This window comes from Phocoena sinus, chromosome 6, assembly GCF_008692025.1.
Source record: "Phocoena sinus isolate mPhoSin1 chromosome 6, mPhoSin1.pri, whole genome shotgun sequence".
In the NCBI taxonomy this organism is placed as follows: Eukaryota; Metazoa; Chordata; class Mammalia; order Artiodactyla; family Phocoenidae; genus Phocoena; species Phocoena sinus.
The window spans coordinates 104977190-105001048 of record NC_045768.1 but is presented as its reverse complement, the minus strand read 5'-3'; the positions used below and the strand labels follow the sequence as shown (position 1 = coordinate 105001048).

At 49.0% G+C, this 23859-nt stretch overlaps 1 protein-coding gene across 5 annotated transcripts in view; it reads right to left on the bottom strand.

The window, feature by feature from the left end:
• Positions 1–17246: 17246 nt before the first annotated feature.
• The window catches only part of SCARA3 (scavenger receptor class A member 3), a 37877-nt gene continuing 31264 nt past the window's right edge, over positions 17247–23859 (bottom strand). For all 5 annotated transcript variants that reach the window (XM_032634065.1, XM_032634066.1, XM_032634068.1 and 2 more), the window contains one exon: positions 17247–18922. In XM_032634065.1, coding sequence (XP_032489956.1) covers positions 18471–18922 — 452 coding nt within the window. In that variant the 3' untranslated portion in view covers positions 17247–18470. The remainder of the gene's footprint in view (positions 18923–23859) is intronic.

Below are 23859 nucleotides of genomic sequence, written 5' to 3'. Positions count from 1 at the left end.
CAGTTTAAAAATAAAATGAAAGCCAACACCCATGGAACCATCACCAGGTACAGACATGGAATATTGCCAGTACTCTAGAAGCCCCCTTTGTGGCCCTCCCTAATCTATTTGATACGTTGAAATTCAGGTGAGAGTTCTCCTTCTAAGCAAGTCTGAAAAACAATGAGTTACTGTCCTGGAATGCCCCTCCAGCTATACTCACAGCAACCACTCACACACAGTGCTGTCTTCTCCCGGGCCTATGAAGCTCTAGAACTTTGCTCACACCCAGCCCTGCCTCCCAGCCCACCAATGGGTTAGGAAGAAATATTAGTAGGTAAAAAACTTCACAAATGAATGTATTCGTGAGGGAGAAGTGGCTTTTTACGGTCAATCTTCCTTTGCCTTTTCTTTGTTTTGAAAGTCTTTTTGGGAGGTTGGTTTGTTTTAGGACGCTATCAAGGACTTTGGTGGTTCTTTCCCCTTCACCCTGTGTCTTTTCTATCGCTTTCCTTCCTTCCTCGTCGTTAGTCATCACTGACCATCAGTCATCGTGGGCACAACAAAACATTCCCTCCTGTAGATGGAGAGTACAAACCACGCATAGGTCACTAATTACAGGTACAATTACTGGTCACAGAATCAAGTTCTGTCCATCATTTTTAGTTAGAATCCCTGAAGGACAGGAATTCAATAAATATTTTTAAACCAATGAAAGTTTCCTGGGTTGCTGTATCATTCGGGATCCACTCAGAAGTAGAAATCACACCAGTTATTCAGATAGAGAGTATTTAATACAAAGAAGTGTGGACTGGGGTAAAGTGGTCCATCAGAGAAAAGGCAAGGAGGGAACCCTCAGGGATCACAGAGGCAGGAAGCAGTCACCACCCCTAGGGCCAGTAGAACAAAGGGTCAAGACTGAATTATTGAAACTCAGAAACTTGGAAGAGGGGCCCACAAGGCTGAAACTCAGAGGTCTGAGGAGGGGCCTCGGCTCAGCTGACCCTGGTATCTCCGAGCTCGGAGAGGGGGATCAAGCCCTGTGATGAGAGGCATCAGCCATCTGGTATCAGTGTTTCCAACGGGGCGGGGGCGGGGGCGGGGGGCGTGCAATCAGGCTACTTCTGTGTTTGACGAACTTCGAACTGGATTCAGCTGCTGTTATAGGTGAAGAAGGGAGGTTGGGGTGATGCTCACAAGAAACAAAAGCCCACAGGAAGCAGATGGGAAGGAGTGAGTCTCTCCTCCTCCTCCTGGCTTCAATCTCTGTCTACTAACCTGTCTGGGCAGAGCGTAACCGGAAGGCAGGTGAGTGAGAGAGTCCTGGCATCACGAAGCAGTCATTGAGCAGAGTGCAGAGTTTGGGACAGAGAGACAGTAGCTTAATAACTGACCCAGTAGGTCTGACAGGTAACCCAGGACTGGCTCCCCTGAGACCACGAGCCAGGGGCTGTATTTAGTCCGTTTCCGCTCACAGGGTTGGAGCACTTGATTCTGGAGAAGCAAAGATAAGCGTATGAAACACAGCGCCTGCCATCAGGAACTCACAGACTGGTGGGAGAGCACGTATGCCTACAGGTTATTACAGGGTGAACAGTATGTGTGAAATGCTTCCTATTTACAGTTCCCCCACCATCACCTATTTATTTATCCTCCTACTTGCAAAGAGATGATCAGGGAAGGCCCCCCTGGGGAGGTGACATTGAGTGGAGTTCTGAAGGATGAGGCAGCAGCCATATGAAGGTCATGGGGAAGAGAGTTCCAGGCGGTGATATCTACGGTGTTCACACCCTGAGGCTGGCACCTGTCTGTTCTGTTTGAGGAAAATCAAGGCCACCATGCTTGGAGGCAGGTGGGGGGCAGAGGGACAGTTAGAGGAGCCAGCAGGGAGCAGAGCAGGGGAACCTCCTGAACCTTGTTAAAGAGTTGGGATTTTATTCTAAGTGCAGTGGGAAACTATTGGAAGGATTTTAGGCAGGGAATAGATGAGATCTGATTTATGCTGAAACAAAACGAAAAACTCTGGTTTCTTTAAGGAGAACAGCATCAAGGATGGAAGCAATCTACAGATTCGGGGCAATCCCTATGGAAACACCAATGGCATTTTTCACAGAACTGGAACAAATAGTTCTAAAAGTTATGTGGCAAGTGAAATAAGTCAGAGCAAGACAAATACTGTATGATTTCACTTATACGGGGAATCTAAAAAACAAGACAAATGAACAAATGGAACCAAACAGAGACAGAGTCCATATAGAGGCCAAACGGTTGGTTGCCAGGGGGTGGGGGTCAGGGGGAGGAGAGGAAAAGTTGAGGGAGCTTCAGAGGTACTAACTTTCAGTCACAGAATAAATGAGGGCCAGGTATGGAATGTACAGCATGGGGAATAAGTCGATAATTATGTAATATCTTTGTATGGTGACACATGGTAACTAGACTTATGGTGATGATAATTTTGAAATGTACAGAAATAATCGAATCACTATACTGTGTACCAGGAACTAACATGGCATTTTAGGTCAATTATACTTATATTAAACCATCAAACTCATAGAAAAAGAGATCAGATTTGTGGTAACCAGTGGTGGAGGTGGGGGAGGGTGGATTGTATGGAGGTGGTGGAAAGGTACAAACTTCCAGTTATAAGGTAAGTAAGTACCAGGAATGTGATGTACACCATGATAAGTATAATTAACACGGCTGCATGTTATATGTGAAACTTAAGAGAGTAAATCCTAAGAGTTCTCATCACAAGGAACAAATATTTTTTTCTATTTCTCTAATGTTGTATCTGTATGGCATGATGGATATTCACTAAGTTTATTGCGATAATCACTTCACTGGTGTACGTAAGACGAATCGTTATACTGTACACCTTCAACACACACAGTGCTGCGCGTCAGTTATATCGCAATAAAACTGGGGTGGGGGGGAGGATGGAAGCAGAAAGACCAGAGTGTGCTGGAAAGTGTGCTGTGGACCTTCACACACGGTATCTCATTTAGATGGCTCAACAACCCCATGGAGAGCTATTATTATCGTCACTTGATAGATGAGGAAAGTGAGGCTTAGAAAGTCACATGGCTTATTGGAGCTGAGATTCAGATCTGAACAGCAGGCACGTGCTTTTTCCACACCCCTGCCACGCTGCAGCCTGCTTCTGCTGCTGCCCGTTCAGTAGGGAAGAGAAGGGGTAAAGAACACCTCCTCCAAGTTATTGTGGAGGTGAGGCGTCCGTGGGAGGAGGGCTAATAATCCTCTGACTGAAGGGCATATAATCACGGGGAAGCCAGATTATTAAACTGAGGGCGAAAATAAAGGGTGCTGATGGAATTAGCACATCGTTATAGAAAGTAAGAGGAGAAAAAAAATCTCAGACACCATATGCCTTTTACCATTTATTACCATATGTCAGCCCCTTATGCCTTTTACCATTTATTTCTATGTCTCACTTCATTGAAATTTACAGGATCACCAATTCCTTGTTGAATACAAGTAATGACAGCAGTATCATCTCTCGTTCTTGATCCTAAAGCGAATGCACTCTCTCGCCCTCTCCCCACCCCCTTCTCTCTCCTCCCTCTTTCTCTCCCACTTCTCAGCAAAAGGGTATTTGGCTCATTAATGCGCAGGAGGAGTGCAGGGGGTGGGAGGAGAGACTGCTTTGACGGCAGGGAGTGTGGCTCTGTTCAGGGATTTTGACGTTGTCGCCAGGCTCTGAGTCTCTGCTGTCTTACGGTGGCTTCTTTCCTAGGCAGAGTCTTCTCTCAGTGTTAGGCAAACGCCCAGCCATTCCAGGCGTTTCGGTCTTCTGACCTTGCTACCCCATAAAGAGGAAGTGTCTCTTTTCTCATATTTCCAGCACAAATCTGGGCGCTGATGCTCTTTGGTGAATGAGTCCCGCCTGGGTAACACGTCCATTCCGGCAGAGGGTGTGGCCAGAGCAGTGGTATTCTCACTGGTCACCCCTGAGTCACTGGTCCACTCTGGGGGAACGTGAGTGGTGAGGTCAACACTATTTGAGCCGCATGAAGTGGTTAAAGATATTTATGCAAAGGAAAATACGGGTGTTGTTACCCGAAGAAGAGACAGTGATTGCTGGGGAAACTAACACAGCAGCTATCGCTGTAGGCAGCACGGGTGCTGAGTTTGCAGGACTGAAGCCGACAGATACCAGCAGGAAGGGAATTCTGGGAGAAAGAAACGGTACAAGAATCAGCCGTGGAGGTGGGCTGGAGACAGTTTATGCAGCAGCCTGGGCCCCCAGGGGGTCCCATGATGGCCAAGGAGGAGACGGCCCTCTTGCCCTCTGTTTTCTTTTTAAAGTAACAGTTTTCATCATCATCATCATCATCATTATTTGTCCTTTAAGTTTTGATTATCGAAGATTTCCTATTACTTATCCATAAAAAAGAAGGAAATAATGCCATTTGCAGCAACATGGATGGACCTAGAGATTGTCATACTAGGTAAGTCAGACAGGGAAAGACAACTATCATATATCACTTACATGTGGAATCTAAAAAACTGATACAAATGAACTTATTTACAAAACACAAATAGACTCACAGACATAGAAAACAAACTTATGGTTATCAAGAAGTTTGGATAAATTAGGAATTTGGGATTAAAATATACATACTACTGTATATAAAATAGATAACCAACAAGGACCTACTGTATAGCACAGGGAACTCTACTCAATGTCTTGTAATAACCTACAATGGAAAAGAATCTAAAAAAGATTCTATATATAACCGAATCACTTTGCTGTACACCTGAAACTAACAGAACATTGGAAATCAATTTTTCAAGAATTTTTTTTTTAAATTAAGTAAAAGAGAAAATTTCCAACATACACAACGGTAAAGTGACTGGATAACGAACCCCATGTCCCCATCATCCAGTTTTACAATTATCAATGTTTTGCCAGTTGTGTTTGATTTGTCATGGAGTACTTTAAAGCAAATCCCAGACATCAAATCATTTCCCCTCTAAACATTTCAGGTGTGTATCTCTAACATATAGAGGCTTTCAAAAAACCATAATCACAATATGTTATCACACTTAATTTCTAAAATGGTCTAATCATAAATCTGTGTTCAAGTTTCTAAGATTTTCTCAAAAATGTCTTTATAAGTTGGTTAGTCTGAATTAAAGTCCAAAGTTCACACGTTGCATTTGGTTGATATGTCTCTTGAGTTTCTCTCTTCAATACACTTTGACTTGAAGATGAATTTTAGGTCTCTTTTAATCTATAACATTCCCTCTTCTTTTTGCTTTTCCCATGCTATTTATTTGCTGAGTCATTCTGGGTTTGACCAGCCGACACCTCAAGCTCATGCAGATGGTATTAACATGTTTCTTTGGAGCCAGTGTATGTCAACTGGAAGACAGATCTAGGGGCTGGTTTACAGTCAGTGTCAATTTTCTTTTCTTTCTTTCTTTTTTTTCGGGGGGGGGGGAAGTTTACTTACTAGGTGGAACTAGGTACTTTCTATTGCCTCATATCAGGAGGTATGTAATGTCTGGTTCTCTTAAAGGAAATAATTTCTCTTTTTAAAATTTTTATTGGAGTACAGTTGATTTACAATGTTATGTTAGTTTCAGGTGTACAGCAAAGTGAATCAATTGTACATATACTAAAGGGAATAATTTCAATTCACCTCAATGAAAGATTTTGCTGTGGACTTTTGGGGTAGATAATATATTTCAGGTTTAAAAGTTCCCTTTTATTCCTAGTTGGAAAAGATTTCTTAAGAGTCATGAATGGATGCTTCATTTACTAAATGCTTTTTCTGCATCTGTCTATGTATTTTCTTTTCTGGTTTTGGTAACAAGATTTTCTCTCACAGGATAAGTTGGGGAATGCTCCCTATTTTTTTCTGTTCTCTGGAGGAGTTTGTGTTGGATTAGAATTGCTGTTCTTTGAACGTTTTCGTAGAATTTGCCTTTAAGTCTTTCTGCATGGGCCTGGTGTTTCTCTTGTGGGGCTATTTTTAATCACTGATTTAATTTCTTTAATGGTTTCTAAATATTCAGGTTTTAGACTTCTTGAGTCAGTTTTGGTGACTGCACTTTCCTATGAATTTCTTTGTTTCATCTAAGTTTTCAAATGTATTGGCATCAAATGTTCATATTATTTCCTCTTAATGTCAACTTTTTCATTCCTAATGTTCTTTATTTATGCCTGCTTTCATTTCTTTTTTGATCAATATTGCCTGAAGTTTATCAGTTTTATTAGGCTTTTAAAAGAACCAGCTTCTGGCTTTTTTGATCCTCTCTATTCAAAACGTTCTTTTTCCCATTTCATTAATTTTTGTGCTTTATTATTTCCTTCTTCTATTTTCTTTATATGTGTTCCTCCTGTTCACTTCCTCAAACTTTTTAAGTTGGACACTTACCTCATGAATTTTAGCCTTTCTTTTTTTCTAATTAATATGAGTGTTTAAGGTTATTAATTTTCTCTCCAAGTATGCCTCAGCTACACTGCTCAACTTCTGAGACTTAGTCTTTTCATTATAATATAATTTTTTTTTTTTTTTTTTTTTTGTGATACGCGGACCTCTCACTGTTGTGGCCTCTCCCGTTGCGGAGCCCAGGCTCCGGACGCGCAGGCTCAGCAGCCATGGCTCACGGGCCCAGCCGCTCCGCGGCATGTGGGATCTTCCCGGACCGGGGCACGAACCCGCGTCCCCTGCATCGGCAGGTGGACTCTCAACCACTGCGCCACCAGGGAAGCCCCGTTATAAGATAATTTAAAAATACTTTCTATATCTATTTCAGCCTAATTTTTATTATAATTTCTGACTCACAAGTTTTGGGAAGTGAATTTCTACTTTATGATTTAAAAAAAATTGAGTGTTAGTTTATATTCAGTGAAACACCCAGATCATGTGTATAGTTTGAGTTTTACCAAATGCATAACTCTGTATAAATCACATCTATCAATACGTAGATAGTTGCATTATGCTCTTTCCATCAACCCCTACTCTTCTTCTGCACAGTCTAAGGCAGCAACTATTCTGATCCTGAGCATCACAGAGTAACTTTGCCTCTTCTAAAATTTACTATAAATGGAATCATACTGTATGTATCCGTTCGTGTCTAGCTTCTTTCTCCAGTATAGCGGTTTTCAGTGCTGTTGCGTGTATCTTTTGTTTTTCTCTTCCTTCCTCCTCTTCTTCATCCTCCTGCCACTCCTTCTCCCCGCTCCCTCTTTTGAGTAGTTCATATTCCATTGCACAAAAATACCGCAATTTATTCATCCAGTCCCCTGTTGATGGATAGTTGGGCTGCCTCCAATTTTCAGCGATTATGATGAAAGCGGCTGTGAATGTTTTTGTGTAAGTCTTTTCTGTGGAATATGTTTTTATTTCTCTTGGGTGAATACCTAGGAGTGGAGGTGCTGAGTCATAGGGTGAGTGTTGTTTACCTTTACAAGAAACGGCCAAAGACTTTCCCAAAGACGTTCCACCATGTTCACACACCACGAACATCCTCACTAACACTGGACATTTTAAGTCTTGTGTTTTTTTTTTAAGTCTTTTTAATTTTAATTATTTTAGTGAGGAAGCTGTGGTATCCTAGTTCTTTTTTAAAAATCAATTTTACTGATGTATGATTTACATACAATAAAATGCACACATTTTAAATATATAATTTGGTGGGTTTTGACAAATGTCTACCACTGTGTCACCACCAATCCTAATCAAGATATAGAACATTTCCATCACCTCACAAAATTCCCTCATGCTCCTTCACAGCAGATTACACCCTACTTCTGCCCCAGGTAACCATTAAACTTATTCCTACCACTTTTGATTTGTTTTGCCTGTTCTAGAATTTCATATAAATGGACTCATACATGAGATACTTTTTGTTTTTTTGGTATGGCTTCTTTCACGCAGCATAATTATTTTCTTTTTTATGGCTGAGTGGCATTCCATTGTATGGATGTGCCACAACTTGTCTATCCAGTCTCCTGAGGGTGGGTATTTGATTTGTTTTTACTTTTTGGCTATTATGAATAAATCTTCTATGAATATTCTTGTACAAATTTTTTTGAATATATGTTTTTATTTTTCTTGGATAAATTCCTAGGAGTGGAATGACTGAACCATATGACAGGTGTATGCTTAAATTTTTAAGAAACTACCAACCTGTTTTCCAAAGAGGTTGTATCATTTTACATTTCCACCAGTGGTGTAATTGAGTTTCAATTGCTTCTCATCCTAACACTTGGCATGGTCTGTCTTTTTTTTTAAAATAAATTTATTTATTCATTCTTGGCTGTGATGGGTCTTAGTTGCTGCGTGCGGGCTTTCTCTAGTTGTGTCGAGCAGGGGCTACTCTTCGTTGTGGTGCGCAGACTTCTCATTGCAGTGGCTTCTCTTGTTGCAGAGCATGAGCTCTAGGCGCCCAGGCTGCAGTGGTTGTGGCACGCGGGCTCAGTAGTTGTGGCTCGCGGGCTCTAGAGCGCAGGCTCAGTAGTTGTGGCGCACGGGCTTAGTTGCTCAGCAGCATGTGGGATCTTCCCAGACCAGGGCTCGAACCCATGTTCCCTGCATTGGCAGGAGGATTCTTAACCACTGTGTCACCAGGGAAGCCCTGGTCTGTTTTTTTAATTTTAGCTATTCTAACAGGTGTGTAGTTGTATCTCATGGTGGTTTTAATTTGTCTTTTCCTAATCACTAATGATGTTGATCATCTTTTCATGCGCTAGTATATTTTGTGAAGTGTCTGTTCAAGCATTTCACCTATTTTTCTGGGTTATTTATCTTCTAGTTACTGAGTTGCAAGAGATATTTATATATTCTATATATAAATTATTTGTCAAATATTTTCTCCCAATGTGTGATATGCCTTATCATTTACTTAACTGGCTCTCTTAATGTGCAGATTTTAATTTTATGAAATCTACTTTATTATATTTTTCTTTTATGGTTAATGCTATTCTTGTTTCAGCTGAGAAATCTTTGCCAGTCCAGGATCATGAAGGTATTTTTCTGCATTTTATTCAGAAGCTCTATATTTTAATTTTTAAGTTTAGGTCTTGACCCATCTTGAATTGACTTTTGTGTATAGTATGAAGTAGGGGTCAAGATATATATTTTTTCCTGTTTAGATATTCAATTGTTCCAGTACCATTTTTAAAGAATCTTTCTTTTTCTCATTGATTTCTTTTGATGCCTTTGTGAAAAACAATCAGTTGACCATTTAGTATTGAACTTTTTTCTGACTCTGCTCTGTTCCATTTGTCTATCTTTGTGCCAATACCATACTGTCTTCATTAATATATCTTCTTATTAACCACTGAAATCAGGCAATGTAAGTCCTCCAAATTCGTTCTTTTTTCCAATAATTTTTTTCTTTTCTCTTTTTCTATTCTATGTCATTTATATTTCCATGTATCTTTTAGCATCAGCTTCTCCATTTCTACAAAAAAACATGCAAGAACTTTGTTTGGGACCGCACTGACTATATATCAGTTTGGGAAGAATACACGATATTGAGTCTTCCAGTCCATGAACATGTGTATCTCTCCATTTATTCTGGTCTTTCAAAATGTCTCTGAGCAGCATTTTATAATTTTATATGTAGAGATTTTATTCCAATTTTGTTAAATTTATTCCCAAGTATTTTATGTTCTTTGATTGAAAAAGCTTTCTTCTTTCTTAATATCGTCGTTTAAAGCTCTATACTTCCTTCTAAGCACTGCTTTATCTGCATCCAACAAACGTTGGTATGTCGTGCTTATGATATCAGTTTAGAATGAATATTCAACCGTTGCTGGGTGCAGTGTTCTCACATCATTAGGTCAAATCGGTTGCCAGTATTGTTCAAATTTCTATATCCTCATGGCTTTTCTGCTTACTTATTCTGTTTCAAATACTGAGAGAGGGGTGTTGTTTTTAGGCCTTGTTGCTGTTGGTCTAGAATTAGTTCAGAGTCAGTTCACAGGCCTGCACAGATTCTTGCCCTGTATATTTCAGCCAACCACTCAGGGGAGCTCTATGCAGATTTCTGGGGATCCACCTCTGCACAGCTCCCTCCTGCCCAGTACCCTGTCCGGTACCCAATTCCAGCTGCCTTGGCAGCCCTAAACTCTGACCTCTATTCCTTCCAACCCGTGGGACCAATGATCTCTGAGTGAACAAACTCAGTGGGATGCCCACACTGCCTATTCAGTTTTTAAATGTTTCTATGTCCAGAAGAAGGTTGTTTTGTGAAGCTGAAGTAAGAACAACGATGGATGATGGGGAGCAAGCAAGTTCCAAATTATAAACTTGTGGGTCAGGCTTGTTGGAGGCATTTAGAGGTTTGGGGAGTTCAGAAAAAGAAGCAACCATCAGGTTATAAATCTGGTTAAAATCATCAAGTGGAGATTCTTTCTTCCTTTCACATGGGGGAACTCTGCTTTATCACAAGGGACAATGTCAGAAGAAACAGAGTTGGCTTAGGGCAGTGGTGTTCAAATTTTTTGTTGTTGTTGTTTTGTTTTTTTGCGGTACGTGGGCCTCTCACTGTTGCGGCCTTTCCCATTGCGGAGCACAGGCTCCGGACGTGCAGGCTCAGCGGCCATGGATCACGGGCCCAGCCGCTCCGTGGCATGTGGGATCTTCCCGGACCGGGGCATGAACCCGTGTCCCCTGCATCGGCAGGCGGACTCTCAACCACTGCGCCACCAGGGAAGCCCTCAAATGTTTTGATCACAACCCCCATTCATAAAAAAAAATTGGGGGATTATTTCTTTGATCTCCTAATATATGTAAATTTATTTATGAATTACTTTCTGTGTTTCTATTATCGGTTAGTGTCTTAAAGCAAAATTGCACTTAGAATGATGTTGATCATGAAGGATAATAAATATAAATCTATTTTCAAGTCATATTTTTGATCAGTCCACACTTTTTTGGCTGACTTCATGTCAGATCCGATTATGTGAAAACAAAGTGTGACCTTGCATGAATAAAACACAACAGGAAGATGTTTTAATATTTAAAAGTTTGTTCCTCCCCGCTGCACAGTTTGGCTGGGCACCCGTTTTGGAGACCTTGGGTCTGGGGAGAAGGACGTAGGGAGGTTAGCAGCCTGGCTAAAGGTCGGCCGGCATCTGGCTTCCTTGTGGAAGCCTCCAACTTTCACAGCAGGAAGCGCACTCCTGTCTCCAAGTCCTGCACTGTTCTCACTAGTCCATCGTCATGTTTAGTGATGAGGCAGCCAGGATGGGGAAGTCTGGTAGCCCTGAGACTTGGGGCCTTGTCACAACTTTGTCACTAGCTTGCTTTGGGACTTTGAGCAAGTCTGTTTCTGTGTATCTCGGTTTTCTCAGGCCCCATTGAATTCCCAATCCCACCGTTCTGGAAGAAGTAACTCTGAGACAGGCTGGGACCTGGGGCCCTTTGCTACAATGCTTACACCTGGACAAACATCTCCCTGAGCAACAAAATACAAAGAAGCTATAAGGGACTAAAAATAACTGCATGCCTACGCAGTTGGGGCAAATTCTGGACAAAAAGGTACAAAAAGACCAAAAAAACCCCCAACTGCCACTTCTGAAGAACAAGGAGCAAAAGCAGGGTACTGTGCATGCCACCTGCATCCAGCACCACCTAAGGGGTGGGCAAAACTCCTAAGCCACCCCTCCGGCCTGACCCCCGGACACATCCCTACCCTCACCCCATATAAGGGACCAGCTCGTGCCCCTCCTTGGGGAGCAGGGGCTCCAATAAACACTTGCCTGAATTTCTTGTCTGGCCTCTTATCAATTTCTATTGACTGGGGAAGGCCAAGAACCCTGGTCAGCGTTAGCTCGGCATAGCTGGCTTCCATTAATCCTGGGTTCAAATCCACATAATATCTACATGGCCTTGAGCAACTTACTGTTTTGAGCCTTGTTTTCTGACCTATAAAATGTAAATACATTTAGTTCATGAGGATTAAATGAGATACTATACATAAATCGAAAAAAATATTTTCCTTTCTCTGTCTCTTATGCCTGTGGTTCTCAAGTTTTACATGGGGCGTTGGAATTCCCTGGGGAATTCTCCCCCTCACTCCTCCTGTCCCACCCCATCTCTGTGGTCCTGAAGCAGTGGGTCTGCGGTGCAGGCCCGCAGTCTGAATTTTTGTGGGTTCCTGGGTGGTTGCCCTGCTGAGGGCACTGCACCAGCCTTTACACCTCTCCCGTTACATCAGACACAGAGCCTTGCCCTTCGAAGCATTCAAAAGAAAACAAAAGGACTGGACAGGTGAAGGCAAGGAAAACAAATCCCCAGGGAGGTTGCTCAGTGCACCGCCAGCCTATGTGTCCAGGCAGCTCCTTGTCAGCCCGGCCCGCCCTATTGGAAAGCACAGCATGGTCAGAATATATTTGTCAGTTCTTCACTCTCCTCTCCTGTGGCTCTGTTTTGACAGGTGTGTCCAGGGCTGGCATGGCAGGTGTTGCCAGCTCAGCCCTGGCTGGGGAAAAGGAGCAGGAAGAAGGCGTGGAGGTTCTGCCCAGCTCACTGTCCTGCCCCAGCTGGCAGGGCACTGAGGCTGCTGGGGAGGAAGGGTGGGCAGGTTGGGGGTCGTTAGAGGTGCTCAAGGACGTGCCCCAGGCCTGTGACCTCCAGGAAGCCCCTTGCTCTGCTTAGAAGAAGGCTCAGGAGCTCCTCAAGATTTTGCACATCTGGTGGAGATGAACACAACCCAACAGCGAAGGCCATGATCCTAAGCCACTGACTGCATCCCGCTGCTGTCACCTCTCAGTCTGGATTCAGACTTTCCTGCCTTGGCCCTGGCCGATTCCAGGAAAGCCACCAAGCAGGGCAGGAGGAAGAGCACTTGGTTAGAATTGTAGGACAGAGGGGTCGGGCACATCCGATGACTCCCACATGGAGTCAAGACCAGACCACTCTCTTTGTTTCCTGATGAAGAATGTAAAGGTTAGAGAGGGCGGTGCTGGGCCGACTTTGCCCCGATAAATGGAGGACCCAGCAGGGAGCAAGAACGACGCATCCCTATTCCATGTCCACCGAGGGTCTCTATCGTGAAGCCCACCCGATCTCCCCACTGGATGCGGGTTGGATCCATTTCCCAAAGTTTATGCACAGAACAAGATACTGATTCACAGAGTTTGCTGCAAACTTTACAATTCTGACTGCCGGCCCTGCTAACCCCTGTGGTCAGCTCTCAGGATTTTCGGCAATACCTACAATGGTCCAGATGCCCTGAAGGGCTGTGTTAGTACCAGGAGTGTTTGATGACATGAGACAGAGAGCGGGATTGCAGGGGGAGTACTTTCTGGGGAACGTGCAGCGGTTGGTGCCCGTTGGTCCTAACCAATAGCAAACTGAAATTGCGGCAAAACCAGAGACATGAGAAATTGCTTTGCCCAGGAACCGAGACACCAGAGTTCTGGTCCTGGTTGGTCAACGAGCCCTTCAGCCCCTCTCAGCCTTTGGTTTCTTACCTGTAAAGAGGTTGAGCTGGGTGAGTCACAGCTTGTTCCAGGCTCTAACCATGCAGGGAATGTGGGTGGGAGTGTGCAGGACCTGGAGTTCTGGCCACTCATCTCCAGAGGAAAGTGGTGAGTAATTGTTGCCACCCAGGAAGCCTGGGTCTGTAGGATAAACACCACCATGATGATGCCTGATGTTTACGGGATGGTAACCCTTGCCGGGCACCAGACACCGAATTGTGTCCCCAGAAAATCCATATGTTGAGGCCCTAACCCTCAGTGTGACTGTATCTGAAGATAGGGTCTTACGAGGTAATGAAGGTTAAATGAGGTCATAAGGGTGGGGCCCCGATCTGATAGGACTGTGGCCTTCCAAGAAGAGGAAGAGAGCCTTCCCTCTGCCTCTCTCTCTCTGTCTCTCTCTCCGCTTCCCCCACACTTCCTCTCCCCCTACCATGTGAGGGCAGGGCCAGAAGGCAGCCATCTGTAAGCCAGGAAGAGCTGGTGCCTTGATCTTGGACTTCCAGCCTCCAGAACTCTGAGAAAATAAGTTTCTGTTGTCTGAGCCATCCAATCTGTGGTATTTTGTTATGGCAGCCTGGGCTGACTAAGACACTGGGAAACTGGCCAAGAGCATCATCTTACTTAATCCCCTCAGCAACCTCATTTGGTAGGTCCAGTTGTAATCCCTATTTTACAGGGGAGGAAACAGAAGCACAGAGAAGGTAAATCACCCAAGACTGAGGTTCAATAGAGAGACGTCTAAAAACTCATTATCGGACTTCTCTGGCGGTCCAGCGGTTAAGACGCTGCGCTCCCAATGCAGGAGGCCTGGGTTCAATCCCTGGTCAGGGAAGATCCTGCATGTTGCACGGCATGGCCCAAAAAAATAGAAAAAAGAAAAGTGGGATTGTATAAATAAGTAAATAAATAAAGTGTCCCAGATTTGACCAGTGGGAACCCCTTTAGGCTGGCTCCTGTGTCCTCTAAAAACAAACAAACAAAAAGACACAAAAACAACAACAACAACTCACTATCTATGTGACTTTGAGAAGTTAATCTCTTCAAGCCTTAGTTTCCCCATCTACATAGTGGGAATAATAATAATATATGTAGCTACAGTATAGAGAGACATTATAGATTTATAGACATTATGGCTGCATTACAAATTGTAGTGAGGATTAAATGAATAAATATATGAAAAGCGCTTAGAACGGTCTTCTGTTGCATAGTAGCTCTCCCATGGGTGTTTGCTATTATCATTACTGTTGAGGTTATCCTCCCGTTCCTCTGTTGCCAAACACAGAGTCTGTGGCCAGCTTTGCTCATCGTTGCTCTGGCTCTCGTGCCTCTAATTTTTTACCACGTGATCCCTCTCCCTCCGCCTCTTCCTCTGTGGTCACAGCCCAGTGGATCAGGGTAGACCCCTGACCCACAGGGTGAGCGATCAGATTGCTCTCCTAGGGCTGGGAACTAGAGATTGTAGGACCGGGTCCTTTGGTGGTCAGCCGTCGCCCTGTCATGCTGGGCCTCGTGCAAACAGAAGATGCTGGTCAACAGAAAGGGTACAAAGAGTAGCAGGAAGGGGAGGTCAGGGGCCCCTGAGAGAAGAGAGATAGGAGACTGGCTGGTGCTCTGGAGTGAAGACGGATGCTTGAGACGCTGGCAGCTTTCCACGTTTAGTCACCCTGAGATGGAGTTGTACTTCAAGTTTCCATAGCCTTGATTTTCCCCGCTGCATCCTTGTCATGACTGCCCCCTCCTGATCTCCTTGCTAGAGCTTGAGAGGGCTTCTGTGACCAGGGAAACCAGAGGTGGTGGTGGCTGCCTGGATGGACCCCAAGGGCCCGTCTCCACCCTGTGCCTGCAAATCAAGCTGATCCCCCAAAACCACATGGTCAGGGATGTGTTGGTGGCCATTGTCCAGGACCCAAGAGTTTTTCTTATGTGTGTTTGCTTATGTTCTGAAATCAACTCAGTTTTCCATCCTTGCAGCCTTGTCTCTCATTCTGGCCCCCAACTCATTCCTTGGAATTCATCCCAGACCTAACTTTTCTGGATTTGGACTCTGGGACGTTGGCTTGCTCCGACGTCCTGCTCTTGTTTCCCTGGCCCAGCTCTCTGGGTACCTGCGCCCATGCCGGCCCCTCCCACCCAGGGGTACCCCTGCCAGGCCTGTCATCCATCCCACACGGGACAGTGAGTAGTGAGAGTTTCCTGGGGACCCAGACTGTGAAATGACACCACTGGATGGTCCTCACTGCCTCCCCCAAGGCCCATTACCTCTGTGCCACGACCCCTTCTTCTCCAGCCCCCACCCTGCCCCACACGAGGCGGAGACGTATCTTTCACTACTGCCCCCTCCTCTATGAGAGGCGAGCCCCCAGGCAAGGCGGCTTCAGCCCTGTAACCCCGCAGTACCTAACTCACTGCCCAGCACATCTCAGTTGTTGATGGGAGCAGGTGGGGCAGGGACCCTGAGCCACCACGGGGAGTAAGGAAGTGGTGGGCGCCTCGTGCCATGGTCCCTGGGGCCCCATCCCCATCCTTCCACCTCTCTGCTTGCTTCCTCTACCAAACACCCTATGAGGCTTAATTTCAAGTGCTGACTTGACCAGGCCATGGGATACTCAGATGTCGGATTAAACATTATTTCTAGGCGTTATCAGTGAAAGTGTTTCCAGAAGAGATGAGCATTCGAATTAAGTGAGCATTTGAATGGGTGCACTGAGTAGAGAAGATGGCCCTTCACTAAAGCAGATGGGCAGCCTTTCAGTCTGTTGAGGGCCTGAATAGGACAAAAAGGTGGAGGAAGGGAGAATTCTCTCTGCCTGACTGTGTGAGCTGGGACATCTGTCTTCTGCCCTAGGGCTGGAACCATACCATTGACTCTCCTGGGCCTCCAGCTTGGGGATGGCAGATCATGGCACTTCTCAGCCTTCCTTTCTCTGGAGAATTCTGACTAATGCTCCCCACAACCCCTGCCCCCCCCTAAAAAAAGTAAAAAAGCAAAACAAGGCACAGGGCTTTCACTAGGCCATGTTTTACTGACGAATGCGGTTACTATGCTACCATAGTCTGAATGTTCATGTCCACCCCCCAAATTTCTATATTGAAATCTAACCCCCAGTGTGATGGGTTCAGGAAGGGGGGGCCTTTGGGAGGGGATTAGGTCACGAGGGTGGATGACCCTCATCATTTATGTTGTTTCTGCTGTTTAGAAGCCACCCAGTCTGTGGTGTTCTGTTACAGCAGCCTGAACGGACTAAGACATATGCCTTGAAAGCCAGCCGAGGGCACAGCCCCTTCACGCACCCCTGATTCCTGGAACAGGCCCAGCTGATTCACAGAGGACCCAGCTGTCCTTTGTTTCCTGTGGACCCTGGAGGGCCAGGTCCTTTGGGGCAGGTCTGGTCTCCTCCCCCTTTTCTGTTTTATCTCCTTGTGTTAGGGACAAGACGGGGGAGCAGGGGGTATCACTCAGGTGTCCTGTCTTATTCTCCAATCTCATTCTAGCCCAAGAGCTCTAGGGCCCTGCTGCGAGATTAGTAGGCTCACCTTGCTTCCCCTGGGTTCCTGCTCACTGTGGGTAATCCCTCAGCCACGCTTGGTCCCTGGCCCCTGCAGGACCACTGGGAACTCCCAGCAGAACTCAGTGTTTCCAGAGTGAAGGGCCAGGGGGTCCGACCTGGACTCCACAGTGGGACTGAATATCTAAGGGACCCCTTGTGCACTGGTTCCCCTTCAAAGGCCAGGTGAGGTGGAGCCCTTGAAGACATCACAGTCCCGGTCAAGCACAAAGGACCAGAAGACACCTCCCTCCTGGAAACAGCTCTTTACTGAGTCGGTGATACTACGTGGCATGATATCATATGTAGACAGGAGAACTACACGGCAGTGAGGGCAGCGGGAGTGCAAGCCAGTTGCACACCTGTTACAAGAAGGGGGAAGGCTTCTGGAATGGGAGGGGCCGGTCTCTGGGTCGGGCTGGGGAGGGGACAGCTGTAAGCCCCCATCCCAGGGGTGGTCGTTATCTGTTAGAACACAAAGGAGGGGCAGCTTCACTGGGGATGTCCCAGTCCTCCTGGCTGCTGGCTGTGCAGGAGGATGAAGGTGGGTGAGGGGTGACATCAAAGGGAGCTGGGGCCCCTCCCCCTCATCTGGTCCAGCTGCGCCTGCAGAGAGGCCTGGGGCCATTCTGGGTCACGGTGGGGTGAGGTCAGGAGGAGAGCAGGCGCGGGGAAGGGAGAGCAGCCCGGCGGTCAGCCCTCCCCCAGTTGCCACAAAGCGGTCACCCCCCGGCTCGGAACGGGGCCTTCTACTTTGGCAGAACATTCCAGGGCCTGGAGAGTGTCCCGGTGCAGATGAAGCTCCTGCTTGGATTCCTTCTGGGATGCTCCTGAGAGGTGGACGCAAGGATGAAGCAAGGAATTTTCTGGAGATGTGGAAAAAAATGCTGAACTCCTGGGGGCACAGTGCTCAGGGCCCAGGTGTGTCCCGTGTGAGTTCCCGGGACTCTGCTCCCATGGTTACAGGGAAGGTCTTGTGGTTGCCAAATCCACCTCGTCCCTCGAGTTTGAACCATAATCCCCTGCAAAGCTTTTCCTGGGTCTTTCCAACCCCTGGGAGCCTCAGGGAACTGCCAGCCAGCTAGGATGGGTGTGAAGATGCTAGAAAGACTAGTGCTGGTCACCAACTCAGAGCCAGAATTAAGACCGCTGCCCCAAGGTAGCCACTTCCCCGGCAGGCTCAGCCACAGGCGAGGGGGCTTCTCCTGCCCTCTCCTCCCGCCCAGCCACGGAAACCCAGTCAGCCCCCCGGCCAGCAGGGAAATGTGGGTGTGCATGTGTGTGTGTGTATACGGGGCTGCCTTCTATGGTATAGTCACTACTGGGAAGCCCGGAGGTGCAGGGGCAGGCCTGGGAGAACGCTCTTCGGGACCGAAGGACCACAATGTCTGCAGGTACGGCTTTTCAGGGGTCTCTCCTCACCCAAGCACCCTTCCCCACCTTCTGCGTGGCAGTGTCTGGGACCGGGCCACTCCTTAATAGCGGCTCTGGCTTCCTGGTGGGCCTGGGGGCCCAGGGAGGCCAGGGGGACCCTGGATTCCTGGTTCGCCCTTTGGCCCCATGGGCCCCCGCTGGCCTGGTGACCCTATCTTCCCAGCGATCCCTGGTTTTCCCTGAGGCCCCTCTGGCCCTGGAGACCCTGGGGGCCCCTCTGGCCCTGGGGGCCCCACGTCCCCTTTGGGGCCTGGCTGTCCTCTTGGGCCTCCAGTTCCAAAGCTGCCCTTCAAGCCTTTGAGGCCTGGGAAACCTCGCAGGCCAACCGGCCCCCTTTCTCCTACAGGCCCAGTGTCCCCTGGCTGCCCTTGAGGACCCTGAGGTCCTGGGGGGCCCAAGCTGCCGAGGTCTCCTTTTGGTCCTCTGCTGCCAACAGGCCCTTTCACGCCCACATCTCCCTTGAGTCCTCTCGGTCCTGGAGGGCCTGGGGCACCTAGGGTCAGAGAGAAGAGGCGAGAGATCAGTCCAGGAGGGCAGGTGTCCCGAGGCTGTCCCCTGAAGTGGACGCCTGGCAGTGGGCACTGTGACACCCGAGGGTCCAAAGCCACAGGGCCCAGGTCTGCCAACTGACTTGACCCTCTAAATCGGCTTGGCCACCGGTGAAGTGGGGCTGAGAATCTCACCTGCAGGCTGTGAGCCCATCCCGAGCTGACACGCGTTGGCATTCGGCATGAGGCCTGCGCCTGGAGGGCACTCATTGTTTTGACTTCAGGGCTTGGCCGTAGTTCCACACGTGCACTCAGGTTGGGAGCTGAGAGAGCTGGACAGCTCTGGGCAAAGGCCACAACTATCCAGGATCATCTGTCCTACTCTGGAGAGCAGCCTGGATGCCTACACTCATTATGGACTTTGACTGCTGTCCTGACCTCCTGCCCCACCCCCATCCCAACCCCAGGATTTGCCCCTGACCTTTAGGCACCTGGGACCAGGAATGGAGTCGGGTGACATGGAGGAGAAAGCCAAGAAAGTGAAGCCTGAGAAGTGCATCCCTCCCAGTGTGAGTGAGTGAGTGGGAACAGCTACAACCCAGAGAAAGGGCAGCTCCTCCAGGAAGTCCACCCTGACTACTCCAGCATCTTCTCTGAGCTCTTGGAGCTACTACTTCCTGAATCTTTTAGTTGATACATAGAAAGAGAAGTCACAATATAGTGAAAGCAAATCCTTGGTACCTCTCTGGTGGACTCCACTAGACTGTAGGGCCCCAGGAAGATGGGCGGGCCACGGCTCCCATCCCCTGCCCTGGGCTCGGAGCCCAGGCACACGGCAGGGTAAGCTCAGTATACACTTTAAGAGCGTGATTCACCAAACAGCTGTGGACCCCCCGCTTTTGCTCAACTCTGGCCTAGGGCCTGGGAGAGACGCCAGGATGAAGACACTCTTCTCTTCCTTAAAGAGCCCAGTCTAGCACTCAAGCCAGGGGTCAGATGACCTTACTGCCTTTCCTGCCTGCCATGTAGGTCAGAGTCACCACCTCTCAGAGCTGTACCAACCCTGAAGACACAGAGCAGAGCATGGCCGTCACTCTGGCCAAGGCACGTCAGATGCCCTGGGGTCAGAAGAAAAGAACCCTCTGGCCTAATGAGAACAGGAATTGTGGAGAACAGCTTTAGCCCCCGCGGGGTCAAGGCACCGCAAAAGCCTGGCTTTCTTCGGTGGTCTAGGCACCGGGTCACAGGCTGCCCCCCAGGCCTGGCCTGGGAGGTGAATTCTCACCCCCATACTTGGCTCTCCCCGAGAACTCTGCTGTTACACCATCCCCTTTGTAACAGAATCCTGGAGTTTTTGAGCTCGGTGGGAGCCAGTCCAACTGCTCCATGTCAGAGAGGAGGCATCTAAAGCTCAGAGAGGTGACGTGACAGCCCCAGGGGGCCCTGAGCGGAAACCAGAAGCTGGGTGGGCCTCTCAGAGAGACGGGATCTTCTATGTGGGAGCCGGGAGCCCTCCCAGTGGCCGTGACCCAGTTCTGCAGCCTCGGGGCCCCGTCCCCGCTAATGCAGACACCACTGCTATCCATCCTGGCCAGGGCTACCTGCTGCCCGCCCCCAGCCTCCCCCCACACTCCCACCCCCTCGGTGCCCCCTCTCACCTCCCTCCCGGAGTGTCTATAAGTGGAGCAGAGAGTCAGTGAACCCCATCCTCCAGTGACGATCTAAACTGGAGCCCAGACAAACTCAGCCCCACCAGGGCCAATAAAAACCTTCCAGCCATTCCCTGCCACCTCCTGCCCATGCCCGCCTCCCACACACAGCGGGGCTGTGGCCTGCGTGGGCTTGGCTCACGTGGCCTGCCGGCAGCACCGGCTGAGATGCCTGCCGTCATGGGCTGGCTGGGGTCTGGGAGCAGCTTGACCTGCCCTTGTGTCTGCAGCACAGCAGCCAGAACAACACGGCCCAACGAGGGCACAGGGCGACACCGGGCAGGGACCACCTGCCCCAGCCCGGCAGGCATGGCTGGGAACCAGCAAAGCCACTGCGCCTATCCTCACCCCAGCTCTGCCCTTGGCGCCTGGGCCAGCCGGGGCTGGAAAAGCAGAGCCATTTGGAGGTGGAGAGGCCCCCGTAGGCTGTGCAAGTGGAAGGGAATCAGAGGGTGTGGAGTGACGCTGGGCAAGTCGCTGCCCATCTGCGCTCAGACCATCTATAACATTGAGGTTGCACTTGAGCGTCCCCAGGGCCCTGTGGCTCCACAAGGACCCCTCCTCCTGCCTCTGTCCCTCCTGCTCTAAGAACGTGGCTCCCAGGGCTTGCCCCAGCTCCCTGGTTCTTCTCTCTTTCTCTATAACCACTGCTGTGGCTTCCACTCTTGTCCCCTGGATGGATGGTCCCCAGGCCCAGCCTGGACTCAGGAAAAGCCTGAGAAATCTCATCTGGACAAGGATGCCCACGGATCCAGTGGGAGCCCCTCCCTCCTTCCGTGGGACCCCTATCCTTCCTGAGCCACCATCTTCGTCGCTCGTCCTCTGCTCCCTGGCCCCTAAGGGCACGGCGGCTGCAAGGATTTCTCACGGTTTCTACGCCAACAGCGGGGAGAAAAGGCAGAGAGTAAAGGCCTCTCTTTTGCTTCTCCCCTCCAGCCCCCTCGGGCTCCTCTTTCTGGGCAAGCTCTTGGGTACCTTTCGCTGGCTGGGGAAGGCTGGGTGCCCACGGGCCCAGGGTGTCGGTTTGCGCAGAAGCCTGGGTCGCACTGTTCTCCTCACTCCCCCAGGAGCTGCAGCCCCTAGTGCAAGTGGAAGGAGGCCCGGCAGGAATGGGGTCACCTCCCTCTCCACTGCCGCTGCTGACCCCGTCTCTGAGAGCCCACGCAGGTCTCCCAGTCAGTGGCCTGGAGGGCATCCGGTGGGGTGGCTCCACCTGGGGCAGGACCTGTGTTGCAGGCATTGGCCTCTCTCACTGCCCTGTCTCGGTGTCGGTGTGCCCACGATGGCCCCGGCTCACCCTAACTTCTCTGTGACCTGCCTTCTCTTGGGTCACGGCCACTGGGAGGGCTCCCTGCTCCCACATAGAAGATCCCGTTTCTCTGAGCAGTGAACGTTTGCCTGCCTAGTCTCTCGTACGTCTCCAGCACCGTACATTGAGATCATCGCCCCATTTTACAGATGAGAAGTCACGGTGCAGAGAGTGGCGACTTGCCCACCATCTCCAAGCAGGAAGGGTGGAGACAGGATGCCAACCTAGGCCTGAGAGGCTCCTGGTCTGGTCCCTAGACCCCCTCCCACTGCCAGGACCTCCTGCCCTCGTGCCACTCGGAGGAGGTAGAGGGTCGCCACAGAGCTGGGAAGGGGTCACCTGAAGGACTGTCTTCCTCCTGGTGAGCCGAGCCTCTGCCTGTCCCTCCAGAGCCAGCCATGAGTCATACAGTCAGAGAGGGGAGAGCTGGCAGGACCTGGGTCTTGCCCGGGAGGAAATCAACAAGCAAAGCTTAGCGGTTAGCATGGGGGGAAGGGATGCAGGCAGAGGCTGACCAGGGGCTCTCCACAACAGGAGGCCCTTCACCCAGCCTGTAACAAGATCTGGGTGTCGGAAGGGCTAAAGGGCAAAGTGGGGGGCAGGGAGCTAAATGCTTCTCTGAGCAGCGGGGGCACATTTGAGACAAAGGAGGAAACGTGATGGGGGAGAGGAACGGGGCACTGTGGAGTCCCAAGAAGGCCCGCAATTACTCAGGAAGCCCTGGGCTGTAATTAGGCCATCCCGGCCCATTAGCGCAGAGCCACAGCTGACTGCATGTCTCGGACAAGTAGGTGGTCTGCTCCTGGTCTGCACTGGGAGTGGGGAGAGGGTGGGGGCCTGAGCAGAAGCACCGAGTCCTCAGGGTACCAACACTGCCCACCCATGGGTGAGGGAGTGCATGGGCGGGGAGGGGGTGGGTGCAGTCCATCTCATAATCCAAAGCAACGTGCCAGCCTACAAAGGGAGAGGGAGACAGAAACAGAAGGGGAGGCTCTCAGGAGACTGGCCTGGTGCCATGAAGGCACATTAGCCTGTACTTCAGAGGACCTGAGTTTGAGTCCCAGCTCCCCTATTAACAAATCGGGTGGCTGGGTAAGTCATTTGGCCCTCTTTGGACTGCAGGCTCCTCTTTGTTCAGTGAGAATATCAGCCTGGGTCAGGGGCTCTCAATCCTGGCTGTTGTTACCTGAGGAGCATTGAAAAAATGCCAGTGGATTTCCACGTCTGCCTATGATGGATTAATTTGTACAGACTCAACCTCCCGCTGAGAGCAACCAGAATCATTAGACAGAATGCCAAGGCATCCTTCTGAAAGCTTTGGAGAGCGATCAAGGTCCAGACTCCCAGGGAGAAGGGAGACTCATTGGAGAAAGCCAGACCTTCTGTGCCTCTTTCTCCTCTCAAGGCGTTTGTTGACTAGTAATTGGTTTGGGCAGAGACGCTGAGAAGCTGAGTAGGGTTTTCAGCAGCTTCACTGGGGCTGGGGCTCAGGGCTGCCAAGGTCCAGGGCTGAGATTCAGGAGAAAAGGAAGAAAGGAAACTGTGTGGGCATCTGCGGTAAGGACCAGGGGGTGGAGAAGCTGAACAGAGAATCAGGCTTCATCCCTTCAGTCCTGTGGGGCTGGGGAGACAATAACCTGAGTTCAAGGCCAACAGGTAGTAGTGCCCTGTAAACACTCCTCAAGGACTATGTCCTGGAAGTAAGAATGTATCAGAAATAGGCCAGGTGTCATGGTAAGCTCTGTCGCAGGCACCAACAGAAGCTGGTATAATTCTCCTTTCCATTAATCCCCCTTGCTTCTCAATAACAAGCGAACCTACTAATCCTCCAAGCAGGCATGTTCCTCCCTGCCTCCCCTCCAGGTAGCTCCTCCGCCCTAAACCACAGAATAAGTCAAAGTTCTCTTTACAACATGTAAACTCC